Source organism: Neofelis nebulosa, chromosome 1, assembly GCF_028018385.1.
Source record: "Neofelis nebulosa isolate mNeoNeb1 chromosome 1, mNeoNeb1.pri, whole genome shotgun sequence".
NCBI lineage: Eukaryota > Metazoa > Chordata > Mammalia > Carnivora > Felidae > Neofelis > Neofelis nebulosa.
The window spans coordinates 145,358,175-145,379,005 of record NC_080782.1 but is presented as its reverse complement, the minus strand read 5'-3'; the positions used below and the strand labels follow the sequence as shown (position 1 = coordinate 145,379,005).

The window sequence follows — 20,831 nt, the reverse complement described above, 5'->3', positions numbered from 1 at the left end:
AATACAAGACACTTCGTACTGGGTCCGATTTCATACCCTCCTATCTCTTTTCCGAGTGAGTTTCCTCAGAGTCACTGCCTTTGTTTTCAAGACTCAAAGAAAAAGCAAGAGTTTGTAGAAACAATGGGAACTGCCATTCTATGTGCCTTACTCTGTACAGTGGGGTGTGTATGTGGGCGAAATAAGTGACACTCGGACCACACTTGCAAAACAGTTTTCTTTATATTCTCTCTCATTTCATCCTCTCGACCATGCTGTAAGGAACTGTCCAGTATCACAATGTTCTGAATTCATCATAGGTTTTCACTGGGAAATTAAAAACAAAAATAAAAATACTCATATACACGTACAGGCAACGCACACATGTGCATGTGTCTGGGTCTTATCACTGGCTCATTTAGCTTGCTTGCTATCCAGCCTCTGACACCAACTCTTCATGATTCCCCCATTTCCCTTTACAATCCTGTTCAAGAGTCACCATGCACATGTTATCTGAACCCTCTGCGTGCCTCTGTGTGAATAGATGTGTCTCATAGAAGCAGGTCATACTCCAGCAGGAGCACAAAGAGCAGAGAAGCCACTAGGAAAGGCAGCAGAAGGTCAAGTGTACCTCCTGCCCTAAGCCGGCACCCTAAATGTTGCACTGGTAATAGAGTTCAAGGTTAGGAAGCACATGAAAACACGGAGGCTTGAACACTGAGATTGAAGAGTAAATCGCTGGCTTGGGGCATGAGGATCTCCCCCGTGTTAGGTACAGAGGCTTCCGTAGGTTCCTTGGCCCGAACACACACATGTGGTGTGAGCCCTACTGGTGTTGTGGACACGTGATGGAGACAGTTAACAACCATTTTCACATTTCTCACGTGTTTAGTTATTCAGTTCCCGTTGACACTCCTATTTTCTACAGATGCCCATACCACCAGATCCTAAAAATATGAAGCAAATTATTCACTGAAGTCAGCTAATTTAAGTTCGCTCACATAGACACATGCACAAACTGAAACTTGTTTCCCTGAAAATGGAACCATGAGGCACCAATGTGATTGAGATCCACTGATCAAACCTCAAACTGTCTCACTGCACACAAGTAACACAGATCTTTTGGTGATGCCACTGTCTCCCGTCTTGATTTCTGAACTCATAAATTCTGTGTTTGAAGACATAAGAAGAAGCTTTTGCCAATATCGAATATTTGGAAACAAAATAAATACAGCAAAAAATTTGGAGATGAGGATGCCCATAGCCCTCTTTGGTTATATTTGATCTCCAAAAAAAGATACGGTAGAAAGTTGAATGGTACCTTAGAGTCAGAAATTTCAGTACTTATGGCTCAAAGATTTAAAACACTGCAAACTAAGTATTTTCTAAGAGAATGGCATTCTTCTCTAAATTAGCATGAATAAACATTTTCGGGAGAATACCCATATTAATCAGATCGCAGGACAACTGGGCAGACATTTGACCAGGACCTTTTATACTCAGTTCCAACTAAAATGTTGCCATTTAATAATTTTGGAAATGAACTTGGGGCTAAGCATAAAAGGTTAATTCCTATAAAAAGGTTATTTTGAGTCACCCTTTACTTGAGTGGGTTCTTTCTGAAAATTTTCTTTACTGCAAATGGTAATAGACATAAATCTCATTAGAAAAATAATTACTTTTGTTAGTCGATAAGTTCAAGAAGAACAAAACACTCCCATTCAATTAAAAAGCTAGAGTATAGCAATCAATCTTTTTATTATTTGGTTAAAAATTGCGGGGTAAAAACACGTTTTTTGAAACTAGTTTTTTAATGGAAATGTTGATCTAACTTCTCTGCTATAATTACTATCCTCTAGAGTGAATACCGTGGAATAGGCGCCAGCATTTGTAGCAACGACATCGACAACACTGGCTTCATAACACGCTGTTTCCTTGATGTGTAGAAGATGATTTCTGTTACTTATGCATATTTTAGTGCGAGCCGCACTAGGGCCACATGTGGGGTGACGTTTCTAGGCCGTCCGATAAAAGGGTCTTTGCACCAAGATGTGCGTGGATAAAAAGCTTTACTTACTGTGACAGTCTCCCAGGCCATCTGTGTTGCCACGTTCTATGTCCTGTTCAAAAGTCAGTCTTAAAAAAAAAAAAAAAAAGAGAGAAAGAAACAAATTCAACATCATGAGTCGTTACTCCAGAATGAGTCTGAAGTTTCACTAAAGAAACCAACACAGTTTGATAACTTGAGCAGCAGGTGCAGAAACAAGAAGTAGATAACAGCTTCAAAATTTGTCTCCGAAGTTTACAGAAATGAGTCTTCTGTGACTCTCCGTGGTTTGAGCAGTTAATTCTGATATTATTCAGGGAGTTAATTAGTTTGCAGATTATTTATATCCTTCTTTTACAGATTGAGCATTTCTTAAGCGTTTAAAAAGTTTAAATGTCAACATAACTCTTTATAAGTGATACAGAAGTCTCTAAATTAAAAAAAAGAAAAGGTCTTTTCCTGTGTACTTTTTGTTTGACCCCAGCACTGCCTTCCTAGACCTTTATTTTCTTGCCTAGAAATAACCTATATGAGAAAGTGTTCAAAGGAACAACTGGCTGGTGGCTACGGAGCTCCCTTGAGGGGATGGGACATTGTGGTACATTTGGCTGAGACCACCTGAGACTCTGTGGCCCTGTGACTCTGGAGTATTACCCTCATGCTGACTTTTCTTTCAAGTCTCCTTGGTCACCGTCGGGCTGAATGAGCTTTATAACAAGACCGATTGTAATATATATATTTTGATTTTTAAAACAAGCACACTAGAATCATCCATGGGAGAACTGTCCTTTTGGGGGAGAACTCTGTATCGCCTCTCACGACGTAATTGAAACTCTGTTTTGCAGCTGCCTTTAGAGTTTATTTTATGGACCATATAGGAAAAGTATCTTGAAAGTCACACCTTGATCTAATAATACACCATGTTTGTTTTCCAGTGTTTTTTTTTTCTATGTTAAAAATCAAATTCGGGGCGCCTGGGTGGCGCAGTCGGTTAAGCGTCCGACTTCAGCCAGGTCATGATCTCGCGGTCTGTGAGTTTGAGCCCCGCGTCGGGCTCTGGGCTGATGGCTTGGAGCCTGGAGAGCCTGTTTCTGATTCTGTGTCTCCCTCTCTCTCTGCCCCTCCCCCGTTCATGCTCTGTCTCTCTCTGTCCCAAAAATAAATTAAAAAAAAAATGTTGAAAAAAAAAATCAAATTCATATTCAAAGGATAAGGATTTTCAGTGGTAGTGAAAGCCAGTATTTATCAGTCCCTGAAGACCACTCTTCAAGGAGAGTTCCACCATGTTTTAAGCAATGAAATATATATGTAAATCCTTAAAGGAACAATTTTGGCATTCACATATTGACTTAAAAGTGATATTTTTAAAAGTTTGTTTTGAGAGAGAGAGAGAGAGAGAGCGTGCACACGTGAGCAGGGGAGAGGCAGAGAGAGAGAGGTAGAGAGAGAATCCCAAGTAGGCTACATGCCCGTCCTGGAGCCCGACCTGGGGGCTCGATCTCATGAACCGTGAGATCGTAATCTGAGCTGAAATCGAGAGTCAGAGGCTTAACTGACCAAGCCACCCAGGTTAAAAACTACATATATATTTTAATATTTATTTATTTTTGAGAGAAAGAGAAAGATAGAGCGTGAGCAGGGGAGGGGCAGAGAAAGAGGGAGACCCAGAGTCTGAAGCAGGCTCCAGGCTCCAAGCTGTCAGCATAGGACCCGACACAGGGCTCAAACCCACGAAGCATGAAATCATGACCTGAGCCGAAGTCGGACGACCAATGACTGAGCCACCTAGGCGCCCCGACTTAAAAATGATTTTTAAAAGTCAGTCTTACTACCTTTGGTCACACTTTGAATGTAGAAAAGAGATAGGTCATTTGTTAGCTTCCCCTCCTGTGCTTTGAGATCTTTTCTCCTTCATTTCGAGGGTCCCCATGAAAAGATACAAAGCTCTAGTATGTCAATATTGCTACTTGTGGAGCTGATATAGTGATACATAGTGAGTCGACCCTTCACATTAGTCAGATTTCCAAGTCAGACTTCACAATTATCATTGGCTCTGTTTGTGGAAATACTTTCCCTCAAATTTTGCCTGTGGCAGTCATCAGATGTGCCCTCCTGTCTGTCTAGCTATTCTGAGATAGGAGAAGAGGTCCAGAGTGCCATGAAGACCTGGGGAACGTGACGGAGTGGCTAAGACAGAACTGTCCTGCCATATGGCACCTTCCTTGAGTTGCCATAACTTGTCAAAAGACGTGCACTGGATTTCACATCCACTAAAATAACGAAAAGAAACCTTTTAACTAATGCCATTCAAGCCCTTAAAGTCAGGGTAACAATTTTAAGCACCCAAATCACAGGTGCGATAGGCTGGCCCGATCTAGCTGATCTATTGGAGAGCTGCCAAGAATTGATTGGCTCCTTAACGAGTAATAGGGTCGACTGTTCCTCAGTGCAAGAGAATGGTTTATTGGATGCATATGCCATACTTGCAGTACAAATGCGTCGCTTAACAAATGCTCCGTGAGCTCTTCTCGGCCCTGCATGGTCAATTAGAGGAGTCACTTTTGCTGTGGCTGGGCAAACCGCAGCACTAATCTAATTGGTACCCTCCTGCTCCTTTTCTCTGCTGCTCTTATGCTGCAGTGATCAAGGCGTGCATCTTCTTGTCCCGCTCTCCAGGGAATACTTAGAAGCCCACAGTGTTTCGTTTCTCTGTGTTTTTAATCAGTCTGAGGATGGGTGATTAATCAATCGGAAATCTGCCACATGTGATGGCGGGGTGTTGCATGAAATGGGGAGAGGCAGGAGGACCGCCAACAGCCCCACTGATGAGGTCTGTGCACAGAAGGCTGAATGGCAGCGGCATGTGAGAGCACAGTCAATCGTACATCTAGAACACACTGCGGCTGGGGGCCACTTTACGCTTTTCCACACTTCCGGTTCCTTACCTGCTGCTGGGTGACAGATGGGCACAGGAACCTCCTTCCTTTACCCACCCACAGTATGGGTCTCTGGAGGCGATACAGGTTCTGCAGGAAAAAGATGACCATGAGCTACCCCGGACTCCCCTCTAAGCACCGTGCCCTCTCATGGTTGGGGAGGCAAAATACATACTTTTTACACTTCCCGTGTCGTTCACAGCGGCCCAGGGGAAGCTTTATCACACAGGTGGAGAATGCAACGTACAGAGAGCTGCTGGCTTTGTCTAGTTGCATGCCCATAATCCTCTTGTCCTCTACCCCATCGTAGCTGCACCTGATTTTATAAGGCAGGATCATGAGTCAGTTCTCTTTTTCCGGCCACCCCGCCTCCCGGCCCACAAGGTGATCCCTTAATCTGATCTCACTGAAGGTGATACAGATCCTAAAGATGCCCCCCTCCTTGGCCCTGTGTGGTGTGTCTCTATATAAATGCACATTTATTGGTAAAGAGAAAAATAATGCTTTTTTCCCCCCCGAAAAATACTAAAAGCCTCCTAAATGCTTAGACAACTGAAGTCTGCTCTTCTCAGATTTTCCTTTGAATGAAAAGGATCACAGTGACAAAGAATGAGTAAGAAAGAGCCCAACAGTCTACGTACTTTTCAGGGTTGTAAACGCTCATCTCCTCCAGGAAAAGGCTGTCATTTAGGAAACCACTGTTTCCTATCCTGGCCAAGAACTTCAAGATGATCCCCTTCTCTGATCCCAGGAAAACCACAGTGTGATTCTGATAGGGCCCAGCAGCACTGTCCACTGCAATTTTGGTCAGGCGGTATCTAAGATGACAGGATCACAGTTTTTATCTTTGTTGGTCTGTCATTCAGGGGTCCCCTTTTCCACTTCAAACAGTTGTGACTTCGCTTTCTAGTAATGACCTCAAGAAAAATGTATGCATATAGATAATGTTCTCAAGCTGTTCTGGTCCTTTCCATATGTGGAGCATTAGTGTGGCTCCAAGGGGAGGAAGGAGGTATGCATTTGCGGAGGCCAAGTTACAGAGCAAAGAGACAGCCCAACCATCTGAAACCACTCAGCAATTATCTCTTCCATGAGCACCAGGGAAAGGCTGATGTGTCCCGTGAAGAGGGGAAGAAATGATAATGGAACTCATTTAACATTTCAGTTAACATGGAAGAGAAGAGCACGGCTACCAGTTTTACATACTCTTCCTTGGAGGTGCAAAGCCTTGTCAACGAAATGTCAGACTGGAAAACTTTCCAAGTGTGTGTAGAGGGGCTGACAGTTCTGAAGGATGGGCAGGTAGGGTGCTGATGATACCATTAATTGATATGAGGATGTACAAGCCAAACCAGGTCCACTTAAAGCCAAAGGTAAAGGGCATCATCTTTCTCTGGTACCTCTCAGCTGTTCACCATGCCATGGATACTGATTTGTGCCAAGCACCATGGCAGAAACCAGAAAACATGAACCCTTCTGCAAGTTGTATACCACAGTTTTCATTTTATGGGCAAGAGCCATTGTAATACTCTAATATCTTTCAGTAAAATCACTGTTTAAAAATGGTGGTGGGACCCCTGGCTGGCTCAGCCAGTTGGGTGCATGACTCTTGATCTCAAGGTCATGAGTTTGAGCCTCACGTTGGGCATGGAGCCTACTTAAAGTAAAAACGGTGGTAGGGTTGAATGACATTTTGTTTGATGACTGCCACTGCAGGGTGGTACTTGGGAAATCATGCTGGATCATTCGGAAATCAGGTCTAAATTACAAGAAGGAGAATTTAACACTATCACAGATTTCTAGTCAACTATCCCCTCTCTTCTGGCCACGACTTGAGGTTACAAATGGTGCAGTATGAATCCCTCATACCATCATTCTTGTCCAAATGTGCCGTTCATCCCTGGCCTGACAGCTAACAACCCAGGGGCAATACTCCGATGGAATCTGGAGCATGTTTTGCAACCATGTCCAACCAAGCAGGTATCCACAGCCATTGACTGGTTCTCCTTCACTGCTTCTCTGCTTTTGCACAGAATAGGCTAACCCGGAAGGAGATATTTTCATTACATCTAATCGCTGGCATGTGTCCAGTTAGCCTGAAAATATCAAAACTCTACCCACTGGGAATGTGGTTATGGGGGTTTTGTGGCAGGCACCCAACTGGCCAGCCTTTCACAGCTGAATCAATGCCCAGGATAACAGAAGATGTTTGTGGCATTTCAAATCATGATCCACTGATAGGTTTTATGAGCATGGGACAGAGTAGGGAAAGATCCACTTAGGACATGATTTGCTTGACACCCACCTGACCATCGTCCTCAGGAACCATGGCCTGTTGATGACGGAAGGCACAGCCTCATCCATGAGTGGGTGCGTTTTGATGAAGTTCAGGGTATCATCAGGAAACTCATTAGAGGTTGCATATTTTTCTAAGGACGATGAGCCAGCGCAGCAACCTGGCCTAAAAAGAGACAAAGGGAGGGAGCTTATTTCGTGCCTTATGGCAAATTCTTTGAACGAACTGCTTCCCTAAGCATCTGGCACGCAGGAGAATGTACCGTAGGCTGAGAAGAGGAAGTTGAACAATGCAGAATGCCACCAAAAAAATATGCTTGGATTTTCTCCCTGCCGCCTCCTCATTCCATAGAGAAGCTCCAGCGAGGGCAGTTCAGCATCAGCTGGGGGCAGCTTGGCTTCCCCCCAGAAGCACAAACAAACCTCATAAACAGTGATGGGAGCTTAAAACAAGTGAGGAAGTATGTGCTTTGCACCTGTGCCAGAGACTGCTCTACCTGTCCTAAAACCCTGCTGGAAGTTCTTGAGGCATTTGTTCCACACAAAGAGAGAATTAGCTGACGCTTCCACAAATGTCAAAAACAAAGGCATTCATAAAGCCGCCAGGCAGCAGTATATACCAGCAAGGCTCCACCTCACCCTCTCTCATTACCTGGGGGTCAGAGAACGGGTGGGTTTTGTTTTTACTGTTTTCATTTTTTGTTTGAGTTGGGCAGGTATATGAAAAGCCAGTTACACTGAAGATTGTCTCCTGAAAGGTCATTTCTTTATCTTTGAGCAATGACAGTGGAAATTCATTGCTACAAGAAACTCTGTGGTCTCGGGAGTCAGGGGACAACTTAGTAAAGTCAGGTCAGGGAAACACCGACCACAGCCCTTGTCCACAGCCCTGCTCTGCCTATGGGTTCCGGAGAGTAAAACTAGACGCTGACAACACTGGCGTGATCTGGCCTCATGTGCACGCTCTTTTGTGGCACCGACCAAGCCAGCTCCACGAGACCATCCTGATGTCGGCAAGAGGAGGGAGAAAGCACGTGGAAGGGCGGGGAGAAACACATTGCCACCAGTAGAAAATCAGAGTTTATGTATCCTGGTGATGGCTGGCTGTCGCCGTCTCTACACACCGAGGAGACCCTGTTATTTAAGGACTCCCTGAACCGTCATTCCTCAAACTTAGCTCCCCTTCCTGCTTATCTAGAAAGTAGCTACACAATGCCAGGCAGGGACTTAGCGAATCTTTCTGAGGTTGCCAGAGTGTGCTTTCTGCACCTAGTCTGCTCTCTGTGGGTAACAGTATATACACACCCCGGATAATTCAGGTGATGAAGATGCATGAACCTCAGAGGTTTCTCCCCTGGGTTTAGTGGTTCATGTTATCTGAGTCCGCTCGATTGGATGAAGTGGGCTACTTTGTGTGTGTGTGTGTGTGTGTGTGTATGGTGGGGGTGGTGATTGGAGGTTGGAGGAGAGAGTTGGAAACCAAAAGGTTTAGATATTGGGCTTCTTTGCAGAGGCACACCAATTCCATGGAGGAAGCCAGATGCACAGGATGTTTCTATGGAACTTAGATGCCAAATGTTGTAATGAAAGTTTGAAGCGTGTGCCACATGATGAGGGCAGGCATGGGGTTGGGGGGGTGGAGTTTCATCCTGTCTGGGTGGGAGAGAATGAATTAGCTGATTTAGTGTGAAGATTTGATGGAGGTTACATAGGACCAGGAGGTCTCCGTGTGGTCTCGGGACAACACGTTCCCCACAAAAGCGATTTGGGGGCATGTTTCGGTGGAGGGATATGCGCTGTGTCTGGATCCAAAACAGATTAGAACCTGGTAGACCAGGGAAAACCTGATAACACAGGGCGCTCACTGGTCTCTACCCGCCGTTGCCCTGGAGTCCTGGACTGAGCTCCCATCCAGCCTGGTCACAAACTCCAGGGATCACCATTTATAGTCTGCATTTTATTAGAGTGCAGAGACATGGGTCTGTGTGGAAGGGAAGGGAAGAAGGGTGGAGTAGTGCAAATGATCCACGCAGGTCTGTGAACTTGCACAATACACTCTCTAACTCTCTGAGCCTCAGTTTCCTCAGCCACACGCCAGTGGGGCTGGCTGGACCAGATGCTTCCCATCAGCCTAGGATGACCTTGGATAAGCCACAGAGGTAGAGGTTAAGCAAAAGACTAGAGTGTCATTGTTTTGAATGGGTTAAGGGGATGAAGGCAAATGGCCTGATAGATCTTTCTGTTGCTCTGGTAGTTGTATTGCCGTGGCCAGCATGGAAGGCGCTGGTGGGCAGTTCTTAAGATGTTCATTGTCTGGGACCAAGCTGCCCATTTCTTGCAGTTCAAAACGGTCGTATAAATATTTACACGTACCTGGGTTTGGGCACTCTTTCATCAGGAACTGGTGTCCAAGTGGAATCTGGAGACTTCTGTTCTTTGAACCTCCCAGTGAACACATTGGCAATGTCAAGCATGTCATAGGCACAAACTGCAGACCCAGGGATGCTGTAACAGAACATTTCATACAGTGTTCCTCTCACAACAGTTAACGCGTGCAGCTTGGAAAACATACTACAGAGCCACTTCCCTGTTACTGGCGGTTGGAATTTAAAGTTCACACCCTGATCACTGTGAATGTAAAGGATCCCAGTATATAAAACGAATGTTTCTCTGAATCACATTTGCATCCGTGGCCTTAAAGAAAGGACTGGTTGCAGCAAACTCAGAGAGAAAAAAGACCCCTACATGTTTGTATGGCCTTGGGAACCGCATTTGCTTGGAACTGGTAGTTTAGAAGGTTGATGAATTCCCGGAATTTTCAAGTCACTAACCCAAAGAGAAAATCTTTGGAAAACATTTTTCATCTCTAATATTGGTGCATTGTCCACATATTGCTTCTATGAATTTGGTTTCTCCAGCCAAGGACAGTGAGAACGTATGTGTGGGGAAAACATGCTTATTTTATGTTAGTCACTGTTGGTTTCAATTTTTACTTCCTATTTATTTGCATGAGAGTAAGCAATTTAAGTCTCTAAAGCATGAACATTTTGCAAATAAAGTGCTCTATTAAGTGCTAAATAATAATAATGGCGGTAATCTCTACCTATAATTGCCTCCTTCCTTGCTACTCCTGAAAAGAATTGGGATTTTTTTTTAATCAATGGAGAGAAGGCATGAATTATTCATTAATCTTGGTGAAACTCTTTGAACCCCCACCCCCTTTTTTTAAAGCTTATGTATTGCTAGAGAGAGCAAGAGGGAGAGCATGAACGTGTAAGTAGGGCATGGGCAGAGAGAGAGAGAGAGGGAGAGAGAGAATCCCAAGCAGGCTCCACACTCTCAGCACAGAGCCCAATGTGGGGCTCTGTCTCAGGAACCACGAGATCATGACCTGAGCTGAAAACAGGAGTTGGGTGCTTGACAGACTCAGCCATCCAGGTGCCCTGAACCCATGTTTGTTTTGAAGTATGGCTGTTCCTTGATTTTGATCAAAAGAATTTCAGGCACCAGCTGGCCAAGAGTTTTAATCAGGGCTTCAGGTAGTGGGGCACTGCATAGGCAGGAACATCCTGGGCAAGACACGGGTGCTTTGTATTGTGGGAACATCATCCAGGGCAGAGAGAACGATTTAGTCTTGATTTTGCAAATGTTGAAGGTTTTGGAAATCACTTCTTACACGATTAGGAGAATTTTATGCCATCTTTAATTTCATAACACAATTACTGAAGTATTACTAATAAAGCAAGAATTAGGGAGAGGATTAGAAAGCTTATGTAAGACAAAGTAGCAGGATGGATTTTAAAGTATGTGGAATATGTATACATCGTGCACAGAATTGAATAGATAAGACTGTGATCCCCATTGTTTTTGATGTCACAGCCCTAGCCTTATGTATTTAATTTGGTAAGACTCTCTTCACATCTCCCTTTCCTAAAAAGTTCACATATTTACTTTAAATATTATGACATATAGGGGTGCCTGGGAGGCTCACTCGGTTAAGCGTCCGACTCATGGTTTCGGCTCAGGTCATGATCTCGCATTTTGTGATATCAAGCCCCGCATGGGATGGGGCTCTGCACTGACATTGTGGAGCCTGCTTGGGATTCTCTCTTTCCCTCTCTCTCTGGCCCTCCCCCACTCACTCTGTCACTCTCTAAATAAATAAATAAATAAATAAATAAATAAATAAATAATATTATGACAAACAGGATAAATATTAAAGTATTTTATGAGGCACCTCATAATAACTAAGGATACCCTAGGGTTTGATAATCTGCCCATGGTTAGAATTGCTTGTGAAATCCTTTCTTTTCCGTTCCTGCCTTTTCTCCCTCCCTCTTTCTGTTCATCTTTCCTTCATTCCTTTCTTCCTACCTTCTGTTCCTTCAGCATATATATTGACAGAATCCAACAGTAAATGCCCAATAAATAACATAGGCTCTCAGCTGATATACACTGGATGGACTGGCAGACCTGGCTGGGAGCAGGGCAGGTATAGGCTTGGCACATCCAGGAACTACCTCTTAGCTTCAGCCCGTGAGGCCGTGGAGCTGAAGGCGAAGACGGGCTTGACCACTGGGGGGCTGGGGGGGGGGGGCTGTGTGCTCTGCTGGGGAACGTGGGCTTTTTCCCATTGGTAAGGAGGAGCACCTCAAAGACTTGGAAGAGGCCTTCATGACCAAGTTTGCATGTGTGGAAGACGGGGTGGAAATGGATGAAACCAGAACCACTAAAACCAGAACCACTACAACTCTAATTTGCAGATGAAAACGGGTATGTATATTTTTGTCAGTTTCTGATTTTTCTGAATACTGTTTCTGAGGCTGCATAGGCATGTATTAATTGGGTGTTTCCTAGGGGCCTTTAAAAATTTTTTTTTATTAGTTTTCTTTATTTTTGAGAGGCAGAGAGAGACAGCGCATGACAGGGAGGGGCAGAGAGAGAGGGAGACACAGAATCCAAAGTAGGCTCCAGGCTCTGAGCTGTCAGCACAGAGCCCAACGCGGGGCTCAAACTCATGGAGTATGAGACCATGACCTGAGCCCAAGTTCGTTGCTCAACCTACTGAGCCACTCCTAGGGGCCTTTTAAGAAAATCCCTTACATAGAGTTTCTCTAATACATGAGAATCTACTACTGTATTGTAATTACCCAGTGCACCCTTGACACCCACCTCGGCCCCCTGGCCAAACAAACTAGAAACACGCTCAAATTCTACCAGCCCCTGTATTCCTGAGTACCAAGACAGTATTCTTTTTAAACAATCCTAGCTACGGGGATTCCGAAGTATGAATAGTTACAGCCTAAATTTTTGTATCTTTTCTGTTTCTCAAGTCTAAAACCGTCGTGGATGGTTAAGACTTACTTAAATCGAACTGAATACTTTTTTTGCAGCATGGATTCATATTTGTACGTATTCAGTGGAGAGTTCTTGACTCTTGCCCTCTTTTTAACTGAGGAACATCAGAGCATCTTCCGGCATGCTCTGTTTTGGACTCTTCCTAGTTCTTACACATTTCTTCCTGTATGCCACCCTCCAGTCTCATCATGCATTTATCTGTCATCTAGACTCGTATCAGGTTCTTAAAAGTCTCATCCAGAATAACAAGTGTAACAAAAAGTATAATCCAGAATGAAACCATGTATTCTCAGATTTTATGTCCATGCCCACCAGTCACAATCATTTTTACGCAGCAGTGCCAGGACTCTAAAGTTCAGGAGAGCTCAGTACCAGAGAATCTCATGCCTTTCTTCCTCCTGTTTTTTAATCTCCACACATTTCTGCTGCCCCAGGAACACTTTTTAGTGCATCATTTGATTACTCAAAGTCTCAGCGTAAATAAACACAAATATAGGAATGAATAAGCTGATGTTCAATATTTCTAGGCACCGTGTTTGATGACTTCCAAGTCCTCACTCAAGCCCCCCAGAGTCCCTGGTGGTTGGGGTCCAGGTTCCTCTGACAGGATAATAACCAGGGTCCCTTGTGGGGGGATGAGAGATGGACTTGTCTGAACCCTAAATTTCACTCTGTAGCATTTAAGTAAATTTTCAGTGTTTTGGCTTTAAAAGTTACCGATTCAGTCATAGAAATAGTAAAAGTCAAACAGAACGTTAGATGAACTCGAAGAGGGAAGTGGGAGGAGAAACATTCTTGAGTTCTAAAGCTGCCTCTTTCGACTCCTGACTTGGACCAGGTAATATAATTGAGTTTAGTTTCTTCAAGTGTAAAAAGAGGGCAACGGTATTCAGTTTCCATTATTACTGGAGAGATTTTGAAATAACACATAAGAAGTGTTTGTACGCCAGGCATATAAATAGAAGATATTGTTATAATTTATTTAATTACTTCCCCTAAAATCCTAAGCTAATATTGCTTCTAACTGACTATTAATTTGATGAAAACGGAGCACTTAAGCATCAATTTTTGCATCAGTTGTGAATCTTGTGCATTAGGAGAGAACCCCTAGGGGCAAGGGAAGCTGGGAAGGACGGATTAGGTCAGCAGAGTGAGGGCATGGTTACCTGTTGTAAGGTGTGGAAAAGGTTGCCAGGACAACATCACGGCCATTAATACGAATCACATCTGTGACTGCCTGGAGTATGTTAAAATAAAAATGAGAGTCTCCGGGAACTGAGCAGTTCAGGCGAGCCTTAAGGAAAGACGTCCACTGTTTTTCCAGGACTCTTTGGGACCCTCCCATGTCGTTCTTACAAACCTGAGCCACTCTTGGAAAAACTACCTGCAGAGGAAAAACACACAGGAAAGATGAAATGCACTCACTTCTCAAGATGTTAGTAGAATTTGCCTTTCTTAGAAAACAGAAGCAACAACACCACGGTGCTTAATTTAATCCCATGTTTCTAAAATTAGTAGCAAAAAAAAGCGGGGGGGGGGGACTCATTGGAACAGCATGTTTTGAAAGATAAGGCTGTGGCATTTAATACAGAACCATAAATCCTTCAGGGGATCAGCTCCCAGCCAGATAAACTCATTTCCATACAGACTGCTTAGCTTTTTATTTCCTCAAACAAAAGCACACTCTGTATGCAGCATCTCTGCCATCCTCACTGGCTGTCTCTGGGCCCTGAATCTCATACTCTGAATTCCTGTAACCCTGCAGGCCACCCTGGCACTGAGTCTGTGCCCTCCAACTTAGTGACCTTGACCTACTCTCTGGTAAAAATAACTGAAGTGGACATCCTGTAAGTGTTCTGTTGCTTTTTGCAGTAAAAGACGATCAGGGCTCTCCTTTTGCTTAAAGATACTGGTTATCTACTCTCTGTGGAACAACTGAGTTAAAAAGAAAACAAAAACAAAAACAACAATGAGTTTACCTGGAAGGAAACCACATCTCAAGATACGTGAAACTCAGTGTGAAATCACCCAGATAGATATCTGTGGATTACATTTTCAGTAGAAATATTTAAGAGGTTCCCTGCAATCTGGGACTGGTCTGGAAAAGCTTACAGGGCTCTGAGGCAGAACAGCGTTTCACATCCACCAAACTTTGGCCGAGTCTTCTCAAAGCGATGACCTTGCGATTAGATTTATGGTTCTTATATCAAGGTCATCCAGAACAACACGGGGCCAGGGGAGTCATCCACGCCTCTTACCTTTCCCATGGTGTTGTACTCCACTGCTATTTCCCTGAAGAAGAAGTAGATGTAGTCTCCATAATCCACTGCTTGGACAAAGTACGGTTCTGTGGACACATGGCACTTTAATTGGGGACATGTCACACAGAGTTAAAAGAACTTCAATCAGCTGCGACCAAAGACATGATATTAATTAAAAGTGTAGGGCCATTAGACATTGGGTTAACACGAACCATTTCTCATGACCACACCAGCAAGCGCTGGTGATTTCAGAAGGCATTTGAGCCTACAAAATTCTGTCTTTCAGAAGTGGTTGCAATTAACAATGAAGAATAAATGAATTTTCATATGTCTGTAATTTTATTTTCCACAACGAATGCTCCTATTACAGAAAGGATTTTTTGTACGCATCTCCTCGTGAACCCTGACTCATGCCGGGTTGGGAATAGCGTTTTCCCTGCTCCCCACCACCTCTGATCCCTGTTCCCTTCCATGAATGGAGTGTTCAGTTCTTTTCATGTTAGACTCTGAAATGAGCGCTTGAGGCAGGAAAGATGACTGTGGTGTGTTCTATTGTAGTTGCATTGGTAGTTGTGTTAATACTCCAGAAACTCATGGGAAATGAGAAGGGGGAAGTAAATAAATCATTTGGGGCAAAAGATGCCATTTCCACCTTCCTGTCTGTCAGAAGCTATTACCAAAATGAAACTCCAGTCTGGTCTGTCCAGACTCTAAATCTCCCTCAAGATATGAGTCCCCACCCCTCTCTTAATTGTTGGTTCACCTTTCAGCCATTTGGAATCATGCTTGACGGTCCGTAGGGTTGGGCTGTCTCCCAGACTCCGGTAAATGACCGCATCAATGGCAAGGAAGTCAGTCACTGTGGCTGAGTATAGTTTTCCATCTTAGGAGAGAAAGAAAAGAGGTGAACGGGGTTGGGGCACTACACTGGGCGTGGGGGAATAATAGAGACATCCCCCAGATTGCTTTCCTACATCAGGCAAATGAGATAGGACAACTGGGGAACATCCAAGAGTCGCTGGGAAAATACTTGGCCCACATTCCTAACCATTGTAAATTAGGATCTTGAGAGATGAAACATTTTTCATTTTTAAATTGCATGGCAATTTCTAAGCAGCAGCAGCAGCAGCAGCTCAGGGAACGGGGTAAATGAAAAATGTTGTTTGCTTCACCTGATTAGATGGACCTTGACCGAAATCTCAAGGCCAAGGCCCCCTGGACACTGCTACTGCCACCACACCATGGCAAACTGGATTAGATGGGAGCCCAGGGAAAGACAGAAGCTGATTGTATCATCAGAAATTTTAAGTTTGTGCAGAAGTGATAGAGTCCTTCGCCTGGGCAGGTGAGGGGAGTCGGGGTTCATAAGCAAAAAAAAAAATGCTGACTGAATGGCTCCTTAGATCATGAGAGTCACTTCATTCATGAGAGCCACTGAGCCCTACCAGTCTAGCTGAAATAAGAGATATTTGCTTCAGTATTTCAGAGTCATGAACTGAAAATGTTCTCACACTCAAGAGACCAAAGCAAGGAGAAAAGGGGAAGGGTCCTGATACCAAGTTGAATCTGGCCTTTGAGAATTCATGCTTTTTTGGGGTATGTGCTTTAGGGTATATTTAAGGCGAAAGAGGATGAAGAAAGTTGAAGATTAATCCCTACCACTTTGGGCTCTTTTCCTGGATTAGTAAACATCCTGCACACAAGTAATCAAATGGGTCCTTCTAGAATAGTAAAATCTATGCAGTATGTGAAACAAACAGTAATTATGTTCAAAAATAGAAATTAGTTCCTTGGTTCATTTTTTGAAAATTTTTAAACATTTATTTATTTTTGAGAGAGAGAGAGAGAGAGAGAGAGAGAGAGAGACTGTGAGTGGGGGAGGGTCAGAGAGAGAGGGAGACACCGAATCTGAAGCAGGCTCCAGACTTTGCACTGTCAGCACAGAGCCCTGCACGGGGCTCAAACCCACGAACTGTGAGAGCATGACCTGAGCTGAAGTCAGATACTTAACCAACTGACCCACCCAGGCACCCCATTTCCTTGGTTTGTTTTTAATGGTTACCTATGTTGAGTTGTATGTCAGAGTGGCTTATATACACTGTAGTTCCATTAAGTGTAATTTTTTTTTTTTTTTTTTTTAGAAAAGTTTATCCGGACATATCTAAGCAGAGGTCTTGATGTCTGCTTTTGATCTAAACTGAAATTTGCTCAGGTTCAACTTGGAGCTGTCTTGACATCTTCATTATTGACAACCATTTATCAGTGAAGATTGGTTAGATTTGAACCACAGATGGCAAACCTCTCTGTTGATAAACAGATCTACAAAAATCACAGCTTATCTTAAACAATCATGGCTCCGGGTCATGCACATATGCCGGGTGCTGGTGGGCAGTGGGAGGGCAGTGTGTGTGGATTTTCCTCCCATCCACTTTCCATTACACCTTTTCTCTCTCTCTCTTTTTTTTTTTTTTTAATTTTAGAGCATGTGTGAGTGGGGGGAGAGGGGCAGAGGGAGAGCGGGGAGAGAGAGAATGAATCTTAAGCAGGCTCCACGCTCAGTGTGGGTTCCAGTGGGGGCTCGATCCCATGACCCCGATCATGATGAGCTGAAATCAAGAGTCGGACACTCACCCCACTGAGCCACCCATGTGCCTCTTTGGTTATGCGTTTTGTTCTACATTCATCACTGGGTATCTCACCAGGACTTTTATTTCTAAAACAGAGCAGTGTTCTGCCCCTCGTGTTAGCATGACAACCATTCAGCTGCCAACAAGGATCTTCTATTAATAAGGGCTGAGCTTTTATGGGATTTCAAACAGTCCATTGAAAACCTGTCCAAGTGTACCTATAGGGGGAGGAAGAGGGGCTCTCACAGTGTCATCTCCTGGGGCACGCTCTGCGTAACTGCTGGAAGGTTGGTGGCCTTAGCCGATACTCTGACCCCGTCCCCTTTCTATCTCAGGCTACAAGTCCTCTCTTCGGTGACAGTTAAATTTCCCACTGTAGCCCACATCCTCCATGGTGCCGGCAGGCTCAAGGGTCAGAAAGGTGCTGCAGCTGAAGTTACTTGAGAATCCACTGAAGCACTCTCCGCACGGGTCTTGCTCCTGGCCTGTCAACTGACAGGTTCACAAGGCTTTGTGTTTTGTACTGCGCCCCCTCCTGCTAACACTGTGCCCGAACTTTGGGGGGCGAACCCGAGGAACCCTTCCTTCCTGACACAGGCTGTTTCTCCAGTCCGTGACTGTAGATTCAGGCCCCCAAATGCAGGACACTGAGGAAGAGGTTCGAAGAGCTAATCTTGTTTCATCATCAGAGCCCTGAAGTTCCTCAGGGCACAGATGTGCCAGTTTTTAGCTGTGGTGATGGAAATTATAGCTAACCGCTTTATTACGTGCTATAACAATCACTATTATACCAACACTTCTCGGAGCTACACCCACCTCCACACAGCTGGCAATGAATTCCTAAATAAATTCCTAATTAAAACACACACACACTCGAGAATCCCAATCTGGAGATGATGGCTTATTTGCTGCTGCTTTAGATCCTTTGCAGGGGAAGGAAGGGGAGAGGACGAGGAATGTGTATCACCCTAAGCTAATCAGCATCTTCCGCTGCCCTATTATCTTTCCATCACCAATGAGCACGTACCCTAATCCGGTCAATGACATTTGCGATGTTTGCTGGAAACTTGGGGGCATGTAGCCTCACTGCTTGGAGATCTACCTGAGGCTCTACCTTGTCTCCTTCCTTTCCCTTTCTGTATGTGGACAGGAACACATAGCCATATGTGTTGTAGCCATAACTGGGGACAGCAGTCCCCGACTGTGAGGGCGGCTGGTCTCTCTCAGAGAAAGAATTGAGATTTTGAGAGCACAGAAGTGAAAAGGCCCTGTGTCCTGGATGATGTCACCAGGCTGTTGAATCATCCCACCCCCAAAGTCAATCCTACCTTGAAAGATCAATCCACACTGCTGGTCTGAGGTGGGATCTTTTATTATTTGAACCTGAACATGCCCTAGCGGCCAATGTTGCACACTCTGTGCAAAGCTGAAGCAAAGTTATCCTTCTCTGAAGGCACAAAAGCACAGGTAAGAGTGGCAGACACTCATTTCATGAAGCAAAAGTACAGTTTCCACATGAATTTCAAATGGAAGAAGGCGTTCTTAATTACAGTATTCACCAGAGAATCGAAACACAACTGTGACTCTGCGAATCCTCCAGAGCAGATTCGCGGTGACAGGCCCGTGAGAGCAAATGCAATGAGAAGGAACCAGGTGGTTTACCTGCAAACAGGGCAACATTGGCATGTTTGGCATCATAAGGGCATCTGGCCATTCCACTGAATTCATCCCCGAAAGGTTCCAGAGTATCCATCTAAATGAAATAATAGGACTTAATTAGGAACAACAACAACCAACAGTAGTCATGGCATAAAGCACATCATGTGTGCTTTAATTCATATGCCTAAGTGCAGATAATCCTGAAATGCCTTCTGAGATAAGTCTGTTGGTTTCAGATGAGGAAACTGAGGTTTAGAGAGATTACAGCACTTGACGAAGGTTCTCTAGCTTGGAGAGTCTGAGAGTCATGTTTGCTTGACTCTTAACCATTGTAGTAAACAGGTTTCCGTATCCTTTTGGAATGGCCTAGAAACAAGTGTCGTTTCCTTGGAAAAGGAATGTTTAAGGCAATCACTGGGAAAACTTCCTCCCTTCCTCCCTTGCTGCCTCTAAATGATCTGTTGAGTCATGAACTCTATAGAGAATGATCTGTCTTTGGTTTTGTTTTGCCTGAGGAATCCTGCCCCTTTGGTTAAATCCCAGCAGAAGATGCTGGAATCCCCCTCTGGTTAGCTTGCAGGACAGTGTGGCATCAGCAAAGGAGCAAAAACACCAACGCAAGCAGAGCTCAGGTGGCCTTTTGCACCAACTTCAGAAACATGTCCCAGCCTCCAATCATGTAGATCAGAAGGAGAGGCCTAGAAGGTGCGGGGGTCACACAAGTGAAGTGCAGTGAGGAGTGGGGCGGCCATATGACATGCATCCGTGTGCCCACCCTCAGCCTTGTTCCTACGTGCTGGGGGTTGTAACTGGTCTGTCAGTGAAGTTTGTTTGGCCATCTTAGTATGTTAGGAAGGAAGGAGGGAAGGGATGGAGGGGGGGAAAGAAAGGAAGGAAGGAAAGGAAATCAAAGGAAAGAAGAAAGATAAGCAGGCAAGAGCTCAATTTTAAAATGAGACTGCAGATGAAACCTGACTTCTTATTTTTTTTTTTTTTTGACCAAGTCGAAAATTCAAGACCTTTTTATGCAAGTGGCAGCAACCAGCTACAAGCTAAGTAATGGCCACTCTGCCATTTTCCCCAAACAAACATATGGTCTCCAGCGTCAAGGCCTCTTTACCCATAAAATACACGTACACCCTGCTTGTCTTACTCCTGCAAGTTACCTGTGTAGCTTCATAGGCATTTGTGAGTGTGGTAAAGCCTTGCTGGTGGTTCAATTACTCATCAATTTCTACTTCCCTTTCCCCCACATCGCACTGAACTACATTGCCCCCCACCCTTGCAGTCAGGTGTGATCACGGGATGAGCTCTGGCCAAGAGGACATGAGTGGAAGGCTGTGTGCCACCTCTGGGTCTTGCCTCTCAAAACCTTCTGGGGTCCTCCACTCTTGCTTGCTTTCCACATTCTGCCCCACTAGATACAGAGGATCCGGTACAGCCTTCCAGGATCCTAGGAGCTGGCAGAGGTAGGGGCAGGAGGAAGCTTAGCCTTCTGATTAGCCTAGTGGAACAGACCCTCTGTCACTGGCCTGCACTCAGCTGTGATGCGAGCAGGAAATTTGCTTCTCTTGCCTGGCCACTGACACTCGTCAGAGGGCGGCTCCACCCTGACCAGTACTTGGGTGGTTCCCACCTTCTGCCTTGAGTTCTTTTTCCTCACACCGCG

General features: G+C 44.6%; 1 protein-coding gene and 1 long non-coding RNA gene across 4 annotated transcripts in view; one reads left to right on the top strand and one right to left on the bottom strand.

Moving 5' to 3' along the window:
* LOC131516906 (uncharacterized) overlaps positions 1-2,042 on the top strand; it is a 28,250-nt gene extending 26,208 nt beyond the window's left edge. The window contains exon 4 of the long non-coding RNA XR_009264289.1: positions 1,839-2,042. This is a non-coding gene — a long non-coding RNA (uncharacterized LOC131516906). The remainder of the gene's footprint in view (positions 1-1,838) is intronic.
* Positions 1-20,831, bottom strand: part of SEMA6A (semaphorin 6A) — a 135,447-nt gene that overhangs the window by 29,444 nt on the left and 85,172 nt on the right. For all 3 annotated transcript variants that reach the window (XM_058738464.1, XM_058738468.1, XM_058738469.1), the window contains exons 7-16: positions 19,166-19,256; positions 15,640-15,759; positions 14,874-14,962; positions 13,782-13,999; positions 9,631-9,762; positions 7,268-7,423; positions 5,604-5,780; positions 5,138-5,278; positions 4,972-5,052; positions 2,057-2,115 (exon numbers count right to left, since the gene is read on the bottom strand). In XM_058738464.1, coding sequence (XP_058594447.1) covers positions 2,057-2,115; positions 4,972-5,052; positions 5,138-5,278; positions 5,604-5,780; positions 7,268-7,423; positions 9,631-9,762; positions 13,782-13,999; positions 14,874-14,962; positions 15,640-15,759; positions 19,166-19,256 — 1,264 coding nt within the window. The remainder of the gene's footprint in view (positions 1-2,056; positions 2,116-4,971; positions 5,053-5,137; positions 5,279-5,603; positions 5,781-7,267; positions 7,424-9,630; positions 9,763-13,781; positions 14,000-14,873; positions 14,963-15,639; positions 15,760-19,165; positions 19,257-20,831) is intronic.